Genomic DNA, 13,817 nt, shown 5'->3' with positions numbered 1-13,817 from the left:
CGTGGGAAACAGGGTGTTCCCATTGCTCTGTGGGAGCAGGAGGCTAGGTGGCTTTATCTCTATCTGTTGCCAACCTAGGGGTGCCTCAGCTCCAACGTAACTCTCACATTTTTCAGGAAAACAGGAGGAAAAATCGTTTCTGAATAAAGGGGATAACAAAAGATAGGTTTGCCAGAATTTGCTTTGACAAGCTTCGTTGCCTTCCAATAAACATTGCTGATCAACAATACAGAGTCTTTTTATTGATTCAAGGATCGAGACCTAACAGTATCCCACGCAAAACTAGTCCAGTGGATATCAAGACAACTTGCAGTTTGCAGGGGGGTGGGAGGCAGTCAAATGTGCAACTTCAGAGTCCTCTAGAACAAGCCTTGTTCCTCAGTCCCAGAATTATGTCTTTGTTTGGTCCTCCAACCCCTGTTTTGAAATCTTGCATCCCGCTTATCTATCACAAATGGCTTATAAACAGACCCAATCTTGCTTTTCTGCTTCTTACCAAAGTTAGTTTTTCGTTTTAGTGCTCCATGAAATTACACGGTTCATCTTCTACTCAAACTATTTACTGAATCTGCCATTTCATAAATTATTTGGCAAAATCACCGTAGTACCATCCACCAGTTTAGCCCAGAGAAGATACAATTTCACCTTTGCATGCTGGTTCATTATTATTTCTTAGCAGTCTTGTATTCATAGTGAGCTCATATATTCATCTCTACAGAGTTCAGTGCAAAGCCGGCTCTTTAAAAGATCAACATATATTTTCAGAATAAACTGAATTATGATCTTACATTTGAAGGCAATTAACATTGTCATTTCCTGGTTCCTGTTAAATAAATTGTTCTGTCTAATAACACTGCAGTTCTGAATTTAAACTAACCTAGATCATATCCACCTCCTCTCTGTATGTATTTATAGGGTATGCTAATACCGAGGAGGCCTTTCAAATGCAGCATTCTTCCTTGGGATTTTAAAGGCAGTGGTGGATTTAGCCAGTTTGGCCCAGTTCAGGTGAACTGGTTGTCAAAGACCTCCTCGCTCCCCCTTTCCTGGAAGAGGGAGCGACGGGGTTTTTGGTGCCTTGGAACCCAGGGCAGGGAAGAGAGTCAAGTCGGGCAGTGCTGGGGGATGGGGGGGGGGCAGGGTGTGGAGCAGAGGGCTCCAGCTTGGCTCTGACTTGGCTCTCCTCCCTGCCCTGGGCTACGAGGCGCTAAAAGCCCTGTCACTCCCTCTCCGCTTGATTTAACTTACAGAGTCAAGTATCCTGTTTGTTAGCTGACAGGTGCCTGAGCTTAACTGCAAGCTAGCTTGTGTTAGCCACATCCTATGACAGTTTCCAAAAAGCTGTCTGCCTCTTCTGTTCTTTGCAATACTAAGAAAAGTTCTTTGTTCTGTAACATTCTGGGTAGCCCCCACCTCTTGTCCAACATGAGTTGCTATGCAGAATAAGTATTAACCTTGCTAAATTAGCTTTTGTTAAACGGAACTGCTTGCCATATAAGGTAGTGCTGGTGACATGGAGATTGATAGGTTAACTGAGCTAACTGCGCCCACATGTAATCTCTATAAAAGTCTATGCTAGGCTGACCAGACGTCCCGCTTTTGGTGGGACAGTCCCGCCTTTAAACAATTTGTCCCGATTCTTCAAATTGTCCCGATTTTTGGGAGGCTGCCTTTTTTGCCTTCCTGGGGCACAAAGGCAGTGGCAGCGGCCTCTCGACAATAGCATTATTACAGAGACCTTGACCTTCTGGGGCTTGCCGTTTGCCACCCACAGCGACCAGGTAGGAAGCAGCAAAATGAGCCAATGCACTCCTAACGACGCATGCTTATCGCGCCCCCCCGTCCCGGATCACAAAGGTGACCATCTGGTCACCTTAGTCTATGCACACCTTTGATCTGGGTCCTGAATTCTCAGGTACCCAGATAGCTATCTGTTGCTGTTATCAGGCCTGAATAAAATACCTTCCTGACCAAGAAACGGTCGTCCAATTGCTGTTTGACCTTGTCCTGTTTGTGACCGCTGCCTTGGACAGAGGTAACAAAATAGCCAAAACATTTTAAAATGGGAAAGTAATTTATGAAACAATACTGTAGATTCTAACTTGAGAAAATAATCTGGCCAGAATTCTAAGCGGGGGTTCGTATGCACTTAGAACAAGCTGTGCATAATATAAAGTGACTTTTTTAAAAAAACAGCCAGTCCTGAGACTAAGAGCATTTTGTGGTTGCTCATGGAACATATTCCCTCTCTTGGCAGCCACTGCAGTTCTCAAGAGACAATACGAGAACATGTATCTGCATGGCATGCAAGACAATTTAGAACTGTCAAGACAAGCAATCTCTTCTCTTTTTTTAAAGCACTTGCAGATGATGCTCACAAACACTGACTCAACTTTAATATGAGGTGAGAGAAGTTTGATCATGAACGGCAGTTAAACTATTAAACTATTATTCACCCCATCATCGTATGCCACACCACTATCATTTCTTTCCTTTGGATCATGCATTTATAAACTCAACACTGGCTTTCATTTCATTAAAATCTAAGTAGTAACATTATTTTATATTTAACAATGTTGGTGAGATAGTGCCAAATTCAATCGCATTTCCAACATTACGCAGAGTAACGTATCAGTAGGCGGAAAAACTAACAAGAATAAACAAAATCCCCACTTAGCTTCAGCGACCCGATTGCACCAAATGCTGCGAGACCAACCCAAAAACAAAGCAAAGCAGAACAAAACAAATGCCTCTAGGAAATATATATATATATATATATATATATATATAACACATGATATATTATGCACAATGTTCATTTTGTTCAACTGAAAGTGAAAAATGTTTTTTTTTAATTAGGAAATTTTAAGAAACACTACCAGGAACCAGGGAATGGGGGGAAAGTTAGTGTGTGTTTGTGTCTCTGTGTGTGGTTCCTATTCACAACAGCCACTGAAGTTGTTTGTTTGTTTTCAAAAAATTGCCCATTATGCATGGGACGCTTTCCTCAGGGCTTTCATGCCCCTTCCGCACATGCAGAATGATGCACTTTCAATCCACTTTCAATGCACTTTGCAGCTGGATTTTACTGTGCGGAGTAGCAAAATCCACTTGCAAACAATTGTGAAAGTGGATTGAAAGTGCATTATTCTGCATGTGTGGAAGGGGCATGAAAGCCCTGCGGAAAGCGTTCCACCATAGGCTTGCATGTGTGGGAAGAAAAGTAATTATCCCCCCCCCCCCTCACATGGGCAGTTGCTGTTGTGCTTCAAAACTGAACTGTGCTGGAGGTTTTTCGGGGGTGGGGGCTCTGGTGGGGGGTCTTGCTCTGGGTAAGGGCACCAAATTTCCCACTGGGCTGCTGGTGACTGTTCTTGCCAGAACCAACCAACTTTGCTGATGTTTGTTAGTTGAAGACACTATTCTGCGGGCACAAAGTTTTCCTTCACTTGGGTGCCCGTAACATTAGCCTCTCCCAAACAAACTTCAGTACAGTTGGTTGGTTCTGGCAGCAGCTCTCCAGAGTCTCTGGTATCTCACATTACCTACTACCAGATCTTTTTAACTGGAGAAGCCAGGGATTGAACCCGTGAACTTCTGCAGGCTTAGCAAACGCTTTACCACTGAGTCATGACTCCACCCTAGCAGCACAGGAAGAACAATATATTCCCTCCTGAAAGAGCTCTGCTTCAACTGTTTGTTGTCCTGAGGCTGTATCACATAGGGAAAATCATCCATCATTGGCCAGAAAGTAAAGATCCATGGGATAGCTGAACCACTTCCATTTCAGCAAGAACGCCAGTAAGTGATGCTTGGCTTGGCCCAGCTGGGTCTAAATCCTAAATGCCACATTGATCTCCCTTCCCTAACTTCTACCCACCTCGCTCCTTGCAGATCTCATCCTTTTAATTCATAATCTTGAGTTGCTGGGGCCATCTTCAATTTCATGAGACACATTGGGAGCCAATGGTCTAGAAAGCACAGTATAAATATTATCAAAGTACACTGACTCACTCGCACAAGACTGTGACCAATGTCCAGTTTTAAAAAAACAACTCTCAGATATCCATTTACCTGACATTGATACACAAAAACAGTGCCTTCAGAACTACCTTTCTATTCACAAGCATGGCACTTAAACCCACTTTAATTTTCTAATGGCAGCTCCATTGTAGGGGGCGAATACATTTCTAGCCTTTTCTAATGATGGAAAAATATTTGCTACATAGTAAAACAAAGACCCTGAAGGTCTGATTTTCCAGCCTACAAATAATGTACGATGGTTCAGGCCTTCTCTCCTCCTCCATGGGCTTGTTTTCCATACCACAGCAAAAAAGAAAAAGAAAGAAAAAAGCTCCATCGTATTCTGAAGCTCAATATATGCACATGGATTTAAAACCAAGCAAAACCTACGTTCACATTCTCACCCAGGGACACGACATCACGAACACAACAAGGATTAAAACCCAAGCAGGACGTTGGCTATTGCAAAACTGAAACAGATTGTCATAGCTGGATGTCTTGAATTAGCTCCTCAGGAGGACAGCCGTACACTCTCTCCTGCAATTACTGCTATAAATGGAATTTTGAAGCGCTGGTAGGCCTACCTAGGGCTCTAAGAGCTATTGCCAAGTCCCTGCCTGAATGGCTGGCTGTTCACCAAGTTAAAAGCCAACAAAATAGGCTGTCAGCAGCGAAAGAAACAGAGAAACCCCCTTTCAGATACATTTTCATACACAAGCTTGCCTGAAAAGAAAACTGACCCCACCCTCTCCCCATGCCATGAATGCATTTTGGAGATCCAGGACACAGAGAAACGGGTCATCGCACACCCATTCTCTTTTTCGACACTGTACACACGCTAAGACAGATTATCTACCCTGTTAAGCATCAATATTTAAGAAAAAGTCATTCCTGGTATGGACTGCAATGCTGTGTAGGGTCGCCTCGCTGGCCTAGGGAGGGCAGATCTTAGTACGGATGTGATATGTGACCCTCCAAGACTGCCATTTCCTCAAGGGGAGCTGATCTATGTAGCAAGGAGATCAGTTACGATTCTGAAAAAAACTTCCACTCTGTCTTCCCAACGTCCATCCCGAGGCCCCTTCCGTACATGAAGAATAATGCACATTCAGTCCACTTTCACAATTGTTTGCAAGTGGATTTTGCTATTCCGCACAGTAAAAACCAGCTGCAAAGGGCACTGAAAGTGGATTGAAAGTGTGTTATTCTGCATGTGCGGAAGGGATCTGAGAGGTAGCTGAGGTTGAGAGTGTATGATTGACAAGCTTTCCCCACAGGCTTCCCTATTTGAATATCCCCCCCATTCAAATCATATGACATTCTAACCACTATTCCATGCTGTCTCTCAGTCTCATGCCTGTCCTTTATCCTAAGAAGCAGATCTCTCAGTAACCATTCCTAGGCCTGCCCTTCCAAAAAAGACCCCTAGGATCTGACCCCTGCCTGGCTTGGACCTTCATTTGACTTCTCTTCCTCCTCTTCACTCTCCCTTCCTACTCTGACCTTGCATAGAACAGGCCTCCCATCACACACAGATGCATGCGAATCATGCAACTGTGTGAGAGGGGCCCAATAATCACACACTGCAGCTGCTATGTGAGAAGAGTGTCTGCCCATGTTCCCAGTCTGGCAACGTAAGCCTTTGTCTTGTTTACCTATAGATTTTGGTTGTGGGACGACTCCCCTTCCAGCTCATCAGGCAAGGAAACAGACAACAATTCTTGGCTTACGTTGAATGTCAGAAAGAAACTTCAGGCTGACTATCATTACAATGTAGGAGAAATGCTAATCTTATCACGTCCAAAACTGGCTGGTGTGATATTCCAGGATGGAGAAACAGGGCAAAAGAGATAAAGAACGTGGCCATACAGAAAATTAATTTTTAAAGAAAAGGAACGCAGAGCCTTGAAAAGGAGCTGATCAGAGAGGATTGTGGTTAAGGAACACTTGTTGTGCACTGCCTTGCAAGAGCCAGATGAACTCTGCCAATCAATGTCAACAGTTTATTAATATTTCACTGAAAAAAAAGTGAGATAAATCAAACTTCGGCTGTCTTGATAAGGTGTTGCTAAGCAACTTGCAGTCGGGGTGAAAATTAGTTCTCGCAGCAAACCTTTTGTGCAAAGAAAAGCGGAGACAGTGGGCCCACTTGAAACATCTCCCTCAGTGGCAACACAAAGAACCCCAAAAGCACCGTCTCAAAGCTCTGGCAGAAACCAAATGACCATCTTCCGTAGACCCCCCAGACTGTTCAGAGGCACTGAGATTTTGGGGATGTTTCAGGAATGATCCATCGCGCTTACCGTAATCGCTGTCATAGAAGACGATGAATTTCTGCCATCGCAGTTCGGTGACCAGCTTCAGCATCACATCGTTGAGGCGAACCGGCGGTCTGGCCGCTAGCGTGTATTCCTCTTCCTCCAGGCTAGGGTTGAGATGGCAAGCTGTCCGTGGAGATCCTCCCGTGTTGCGCTGGACAAAGAGGTGAGGGATGTGCATGGCATCTGTCAAGGACTGCAGGGCGTTGGCGGAGGCACATCCAGTGGAGGTCACTAAGGCTAATATCCCCAGGGTCATCAAGTCACAGGCTGAGAAGGAGAAGAAAAGGACAGGTGAGAATCCCGGAAGGAATGAGCCAGGAGCAACCAAGCAGCAAGGACCTGGCAGAGCTCAGATTCGACCAGCAGTGCCAACAAGATGGTTCGCCTGTTATCTTCTGTCATGCTACCACCACTACCAGGGTCTGGAGGAACAAGGAAAAGTGACAGACCCACCTGCCCCCCTTGTCGCCTCCTGCTGGCAGGTTCTGAGCCAAGTGGCCCCCATGCAGTACCACTGTAGCTCATTTTTACTACTGACCACAAACTTTCAAGTAAGTTAAAGAGCCAATCAGACCTGAAGTCAGGACAGTCTGCCTGGGGGAACCAACAGACCAACAAGTCAGGGCATTATGCATGGGGTAGAAAATGTTGATAGAGAGAAATTTTTCTCTCTTTCTCACAATACTAGAACCAGGGGGCATTCATTGAAAATGCTGGGGGGAAGAATTAGGACTAATAAAAGGAAACACTTCTTCACGCAACGTGTGATTGGGGTTTGGAATATGCTGCCACAGGAGGTGGTGATGGCCACTAACCTGGATAGCTTTAAAAAGGGCTTGGACAGATTTATGGAGAAGTCAATCTATGGTTACCAATCTTGATCCTCCTTGATCTCAGATTGCAAATGCCTTTAGCAGACCAGGTGCTCAGGAGCAGCAGCAGCAGAAGGCCATTGCTTTCAGATGCTGCATGTGAGCTCCCAAAGGCACCTGGTGGGCCACTGCGAGTAGCAGAATGCTGGACTAGATGGACTCTGGTCTGATCCTGCAGGCTAGTTCTTATGTTCTTATGAAACAAAGGAGTTAATAACACATGGCATATTCCAACTTGTCCTCCATGGATCGAATGCCATTTGCGAGTTAGCCACTGGCTAACTCCCTCACCCTAAAGTGGGAAACCACAGCTAATTTTGAATGGAAAGATCTTAGGGAGAGCCAGGACAGCACTAGTGGAAAACATTGTGTGGAGACCCAAAGCTGATGTACGAAGTCATATTGACAGTTTCGGAGGGGATTGCTGTTTTGGTGTGCAGTAGAACCGCCAGATTTGACTCCTGTAACACCTTAGAGACCAACAAGATTTTCAGAGTATAAGCTTGAAAGAGTCAAACCTTTATCAGGTATCTGATAAAGGGAACTTTGACTCTCAAAAGTTTATATCCCCCAAGTCTTATTGGTGTCTAGTCTGTAACTGGACCTGTATCTAGTTCTAAGGTCGTTTCCCCACTTACCTCGACTACCCTTTGCTGCGCGCTACTCTCAGCGCGCGTCATTTCTGGCGCGCTCCTGGGCTTCCCCATGCCATAAAAGGAGCCATTTTGAGGAGCGCCAGGAATGACGCACGCTGAGGGGGCGCGAGAGTGGCAGCGTCAGGGCAGCTGCGTTGTCGCTGTCCCTGTAGTGGGGAGTGCCACGGGACCCCGCACTACTTGGGGAGAGTAGAGCGCAGCAGACAGTAAGTGGGGAAACAACCTAAGTCATACTGAAGGCACATCATACTGCTTACAGCAGAACTCAACATTCACAAAGAGTGCAAAATTTGTCAACATTTTTTAACCTCAAAACTGAGTGCTGTGTTTTCCTGCATTTGTTTGATGACAACCAAACGAGCCACCAATAAGCATCAAGTATCAACTGGAGACACAACTGCATCTCAGCTGACAAATACTGCCATGATATGTTCACAGTACATTGCCAAGTACCAGATCACGACATCGCTATTTTGGGTGCGTCAAATTATTTATCGCGTCTCTGACAAAACATTCAAGTTTTTCAGAAAATATTTGGCAACAACATCCTTTGAGGAGAAATTGTGGGAACCTGGTTAACCCTAGATGGAAAACTGCCAAGAAGACCTACAAAAGCTGATAGTTTCTTGCTTATAACTACTTATAATTTACTCAGATCTGGGTTTATTAACTGTAGGTTCATGCTGACAGTATTATATATTCAAAAGCCAGAAGTGAAGGAAGACACCAGCTGAGAAGAAATCAATGTAGAATAGCAGATAAAAACTAAAAGGGAGGAAAACGTGAGTTTAAATCACTGTTCACCAATGAAATTTACTAGCTGACCCAGGAATGACCACTCTACTTTGTTCTAAACTCACAGGGTAAGGAAGGATGGTATGCAGTACCCCAGTTCCTTCAAACAAAGGCACAATAATAAATATTTACAATATGTAGTACGGAAGAAACTTTTGCTAGAACAGATTTCAATCTACAGTTTCCTTTTAGCATCAATACAATTCCCCAAACTTGAAAAGGGAGCCCTGGCATTCTACCCCCAGTCCCCAGATGGTGTTGCTTTTAAAATACACATATTAAAAAATCTGAACAGAATGGGTTTTTATCCATCTGAACCATAAATAAGTTTGAGTTTTGAATTAGTATCCCAATTTGCAAAGAGACAACCAAAATCTAGACCTGAGTACAGGAATATTGCTTTCCGACTGCCCCCCAAACAATGTGCAATTGTCACACCCATCAGAAATGGTGAATGGAGTCCTGCCACAATGGCTCCTGAGGCATCTACTTAAAAGGCCTACACATCTGCTCAGTTTTGGCTGCTGTGGGGCTTTCTCAGAACATCTGTCCTTAGTACTAAGAAACAGCACTAGCCTAAGAACATAAGAACATAAGAACAAGCCAGCTGGAAGAGACCAAATTCCATCTAGTCCAGCTCTCTGCTACTCGCAGTGGCCCACCAGGTGCCTTTGGGAGCTCACATGTAGGATGTGAACGCAATGGCCTTCTGCGGCTGTTGCTCCCGATCACCTGGTCTGTTAAGGCATTTGCAATCTCAAATCAAGGGGATCAAGATTGGTAGCCATAAATCGACTTCTCCTCCATGGAAATCTGTCCAAGCCCCTTTTTAGAAGCCTTAACTCCAGGGTAGTCAGGCCATCACCACCTCCTGTGGCAGCATATTCCAAACACCAATCACACGTTGCGTGAAGAAGTGTTTCCCTTTTATTAGTCTAATTCTTCCCCAGCATTTTCAATGAAATGCCCCACCTGGTTCCTAGTATTGTGAGAAAGAGAGAAAAATTTCTCTCAAAGAGTTGTCTCTCTATATCAGCATTCTCTACCCATGCATGGTGTAGACTTCAATCCCTTATCCCCCCCTCTGGCCGATAAAATCTCCTCTCCAAACTAAAGAGTCCCAAACGCTGCAGCCTCTCCTCATAGGGAAGAGTTTGCCACTTAAAAAGAGACAGTGGGTGGGGAAATGTTCCCTACTTTGAACAGATTTCATCACCAACACTTAATGAAATATAAATGCCAGATCAATCATTCAAGTCTCTGAACCAAAGCAATTGTTTCCGAAGTTTCTTATAAAGAATGGACATGACCCACTCAAATGGAAGAACTTTATAACTCCAATAGGAAAGATCTGAGGCCCCTTCCACACATGCAGAATAATGCACTTTCAATCCACTTTCAATGTAGTTTGCAGCTGGATTTTACTGTGCGGAATAGCAAAATCCACTTGCAAACAATTGTAGAGAAGTGGATTGAGGAAGGTCACATTATTCGCATGTCTAGGAAGGGGCGGAGAATACTTATGTTTAATTTTTCACATAGCAACAAAATGGGGCTTTAAACTGCTTTATTGAGACAGCAAGATCATACCGAATATTTGTAAAGTATCCTTCAAGTTTAAGGGTAAACATCTTCTGCACCCAACCCCCACATATGCTTTCTTGTGTATGCTGCTTTAAACAAAATGTATTACTTCCTCTGAGCATATTTCCAGAGCACTTTTAAGCAAAGAGAGCGACCAGCTGAACATTTATTAACTGCTACCATATATGTCTTTTTAAAATCTGGAACAACAGATGCACTTTTAAAAGCCCTATAAATTTCAAGCCACCTGCTACTGAAGACGGACTGCTGAACAAATTCTAAAATGTTTTTGTAGCTTGTTAAACTGAATCAGCTATTCCTTCAAAACAAAGGCAGCTAGACTGGGTTTTCTTCCTTTAAAAAAAAGTACAAAAACACTGTCTTTTTTTTCCTTGTTGAGATTAGAAGAAAAGATCAAAAAGGTAGTGTTGAGACAGAGCGTACATCCTCTAAACCATGATGTTTCAATACCACCTGGCAAAACTACTGGCTGCGCAAAGGATTAGTCAGTCACAAATACAAAGGAGGTAGGATTACAAAGTCCCTTGGCCATATACCTTTTGGCATCTCAGCCACAACTGTCATAATTAAAGCAACCTGGCCCAAGACTGCCACATCAGATTTGGTTCAGGACAGATTCAGGAGCTCACAGAGATGGAGAAAAAAAAGTGCTAGAAGCTGGCAGTCAGCCCACCTAACATTTGCTTTTCCAACACTGACCCTTATGGAGGGAGGGAGGGGTGGGTGGGTGGTTTTATTGGTTGTACACCGCCAGAGCCCGTTGGGGATGGAGCGGTATATTAAATCTGATAAATAAAAAATAAATAAATAATAAGTAAGTAAGTAAGTAAGTAAGTGGGTGGGTGGGTGGGGTGGGGTGGGGTGGGGTGGAGTGGAGTGGGCTGGGATGGATGGATAGATGGATAGATGGATAGATGGATAGATGGATAGACAGATAATGAGGATGAGGATGAGGATGAGGATGAGGATGAGGATGAGGATGAGGATGAGGAGATGGATGGATGGATGGATGGATGGATGGGTGGATGGATGGATGGATGGATGGATGGTGGATGGATGGATGGATGGATGGATGGATGGATGGATGGATGGATGGATGGATGGATGGATGGATGGGATGGATGGATGGATGGATGGATGGATGGATGGATGGATGGATGGATGGATGGATGATGGAGAGAGAGAGAGAGAGAAATTGACCTGGGGCACCAGTATCTGGGCCTCCACATTTGTGTCTTCCATAATATAGGCCAATACAAGATGTGTGAAACCCAGATATTGGTGTCTGGGTCAGTTCCTTTGACATGATTTACCATTACTCGTACTACTCTCTGATGTAAACCTGGGGAATTATCTGTACCTGACACCACTTCGGCAGAGGGCCAATGGGTATTACCTCAGAATTATGCTCATTCAGATAATGATCAGATCCAAGATGAGCATATCTCATCCACATTCTTATAAAAATTTAATTAATAAACCATAGATAAATTTATTTCACATATTGAAATTATCCTCCCACATCTACTGTTAGCCATGATAGATGCCCATCAACCCATCACATTTTTCCCTAGGCTAGTAGGACCACTGGGAGATGTGTGTTGGTGCACAAAACATGCACAGGATAATTGTCTCCAAACTCCCTAAATCCATGTGGCCCATAGAAATCACACAGTCAGAAGTGACCTCAAAGGAAATGCAGGAAGTTCAGAGCTTTCCCCCTCCCACACCCCCAGTGACTCTTGCTCCATGCCCAGAAGATTGGAGGGGGGGACACTCTAGAATACAAAAGCTTGCTAATTATTCAAATCAAGCACATTCATAGTTGGGTTCTCTACCAGTAGCTTTGCATTTCCACTGAAAGTTGGCAGGAGGACAACAGAACATCTCTTTTTACATGACCCCTTTTGTTCAGGCCAGGTTTTGCACAGGTTATCTCCTGAAACGCCCACAAGTTGGTGGGAGAAAAGACGAGGAAGCATGACTGTGTACCTCCTGGCCTCTCCTCTTCTGCTTGAGAATGTACGAGATTAAACTTAATGTCAAAAAGTGTGAACAGAACTGCAGCCATTAAGTCCAATCGTAATTTAGACAGAATTAAATCCTACCCTATTTTACCCAGAAATTATCATCTCCTCAGGGACCTGAAAGACTGGACTAATTGCGTGCCATCCACCCACTAGTTGAGGGATAAAATACCAATTTATTTCTCCTAAAGCCAAGGAGGAATTCAGTAGATCATTTACACTTGAACCTTAGCAGGAACTATCTCAATTTTACTGGAAGAAGATTTGCTCAGTGAGCAGCGCTAGAAGAAAAATGAAAAATCCTATGTAAGGAAGTGGTGGGTGAAGGGTAAAGAACATTGTTATAGACTATTCTGTGTTTTTCAATAAACCAAATACATGTCTTCCGTCCAATAGGCAACACTGCCCAGTTCCTCTCATGACTGCACATGACATTTTGAAATGAAGGTTCATTTTGTTCATCTGCTGCTTTCCATGATGCAGCCAGAACTGGGGGAGAATTGATAAATAACTGGTACTTACGTTAATGACTAGCTTATAGAGAGGCAGTCAATGACGTACATTCCTTGCCTTTTGGAATGATTTGGAAGTATACCACGAGGCATGAAATGTTTGAGAAGGCTGCTTCCACTCATCACTCATCCACTCAAAAAACAAACTCTCAGTAATCAAATGCAAAGAACCACAACAGTAGAAGCTCAGAAACATTATTCAAACTACATACCTGTAGATCCAACCCTAACTTCCCTATCTTACTAGAACAAAGAAAGGAAGAACTCATCTATGAACAACGATGACATTTTGCCATCTCTCTCTGGACCTAGATGCCCCGGAGACTTATTATTAAAATAAATAAATAAATCTGGGGATCTGGGTCAGCTGATGAGCATTGAGTGCCACGCCCAGCCAACACCACATCCATAGTAAGGGGAGAAAGGGTTGGATGCTCCTTCCCGTCCCGACATGGTCCCAAGTAGAATAAGGATGACAGGTCCTTGAAATTTGCTTTTTAAAAATGCTGTAAAATCAAGATATGGACCCTCCTAGAACTGAACATAAGGTCATGCATTAGGCCGTACCAATTCTCAAAGGAACCATTTGAAAATCTCTGACCTCAACTTTAACTTTTCTTGTTCAAGGTTCATTTCTCTGATATTCTCCATAAACACAGACAATTTAGGATGCCCCCAAAAGATGTTGTTATGATAACTCCCAGGACTTCTTCATACTGGCTATCTGATTAAAGGTACTCATTGCCTAGAGCCATGGTGGCGAACCTTTGGCACTCCAGATGTTATGGACTACAATTCCCATCAGCCCCTGCCAGCATGGTCAATTGGCCATGCTGGCAGGGGCTGATGGGAATTGTAGTCCATAACATCTGGAGTGCCAAAGGTTCACCACCACTGGCTTAGAGCCAGGGTCCTCCAGATGTTCATGGACTACAATTCCCATCAGCACCTGCCAGCATGGCCACAGGTTGCAGACTCCTGGCCTAGACAGTTCAAAGGTAAATTA

The 13,817-nt window shown here is 43.9% G+C and overlaps 1 protein-coding gene across 1 annotated transcript in view; it reads right to left on the bottom strand.

The window, feature by feature from the left end:
- Positions 1-6,118: 6,118 nt before the first annotated feature.
- LOC125438416 (glutamate receptor ionotropic, delta-1-like) overlaps positions 6,119-13,817 on the bottom strand; it is a 446,171-nt gene continuing 438,472 nt past the window's right edge. Inside the window, exons 3-4 of the mRNA XM_048506861.1 lie at positions 6,327-6,611; positions 6,119-6,270 (exon numbers count right to left, since the gene is read on the bottom strand). Of these exons, the coding sequence (XP_048362818.1) occupies positions 6,119-6,270; positions 6,327-6,611 (437 nt within the window). The remainder of the gene's footprint in view (positions 6,271-6,326; positions 6,612-13,817) is intronic.

This window comes from Sphaerodactylus townsendi, linkage group LG08, assembly GCF_021028975.2.
Source record: "Sphaerodactylus townsendi isolate TG3544 linkage group LG08, MPM_Stown_v2.3, whole genome shotgun sequence".
NCBI lineage: Eukaryota > Metazoa > Chordata > Lepidosauria > Squamata > Sphaerodactylidae > Sphaerodactylus > Sphaerodactylus townsendi.
The sequence above is the reverse complement of the archived record's forward strand: the minus strand, read 5'-3'. Positions and strand labels throughout refer to the sequence as shown.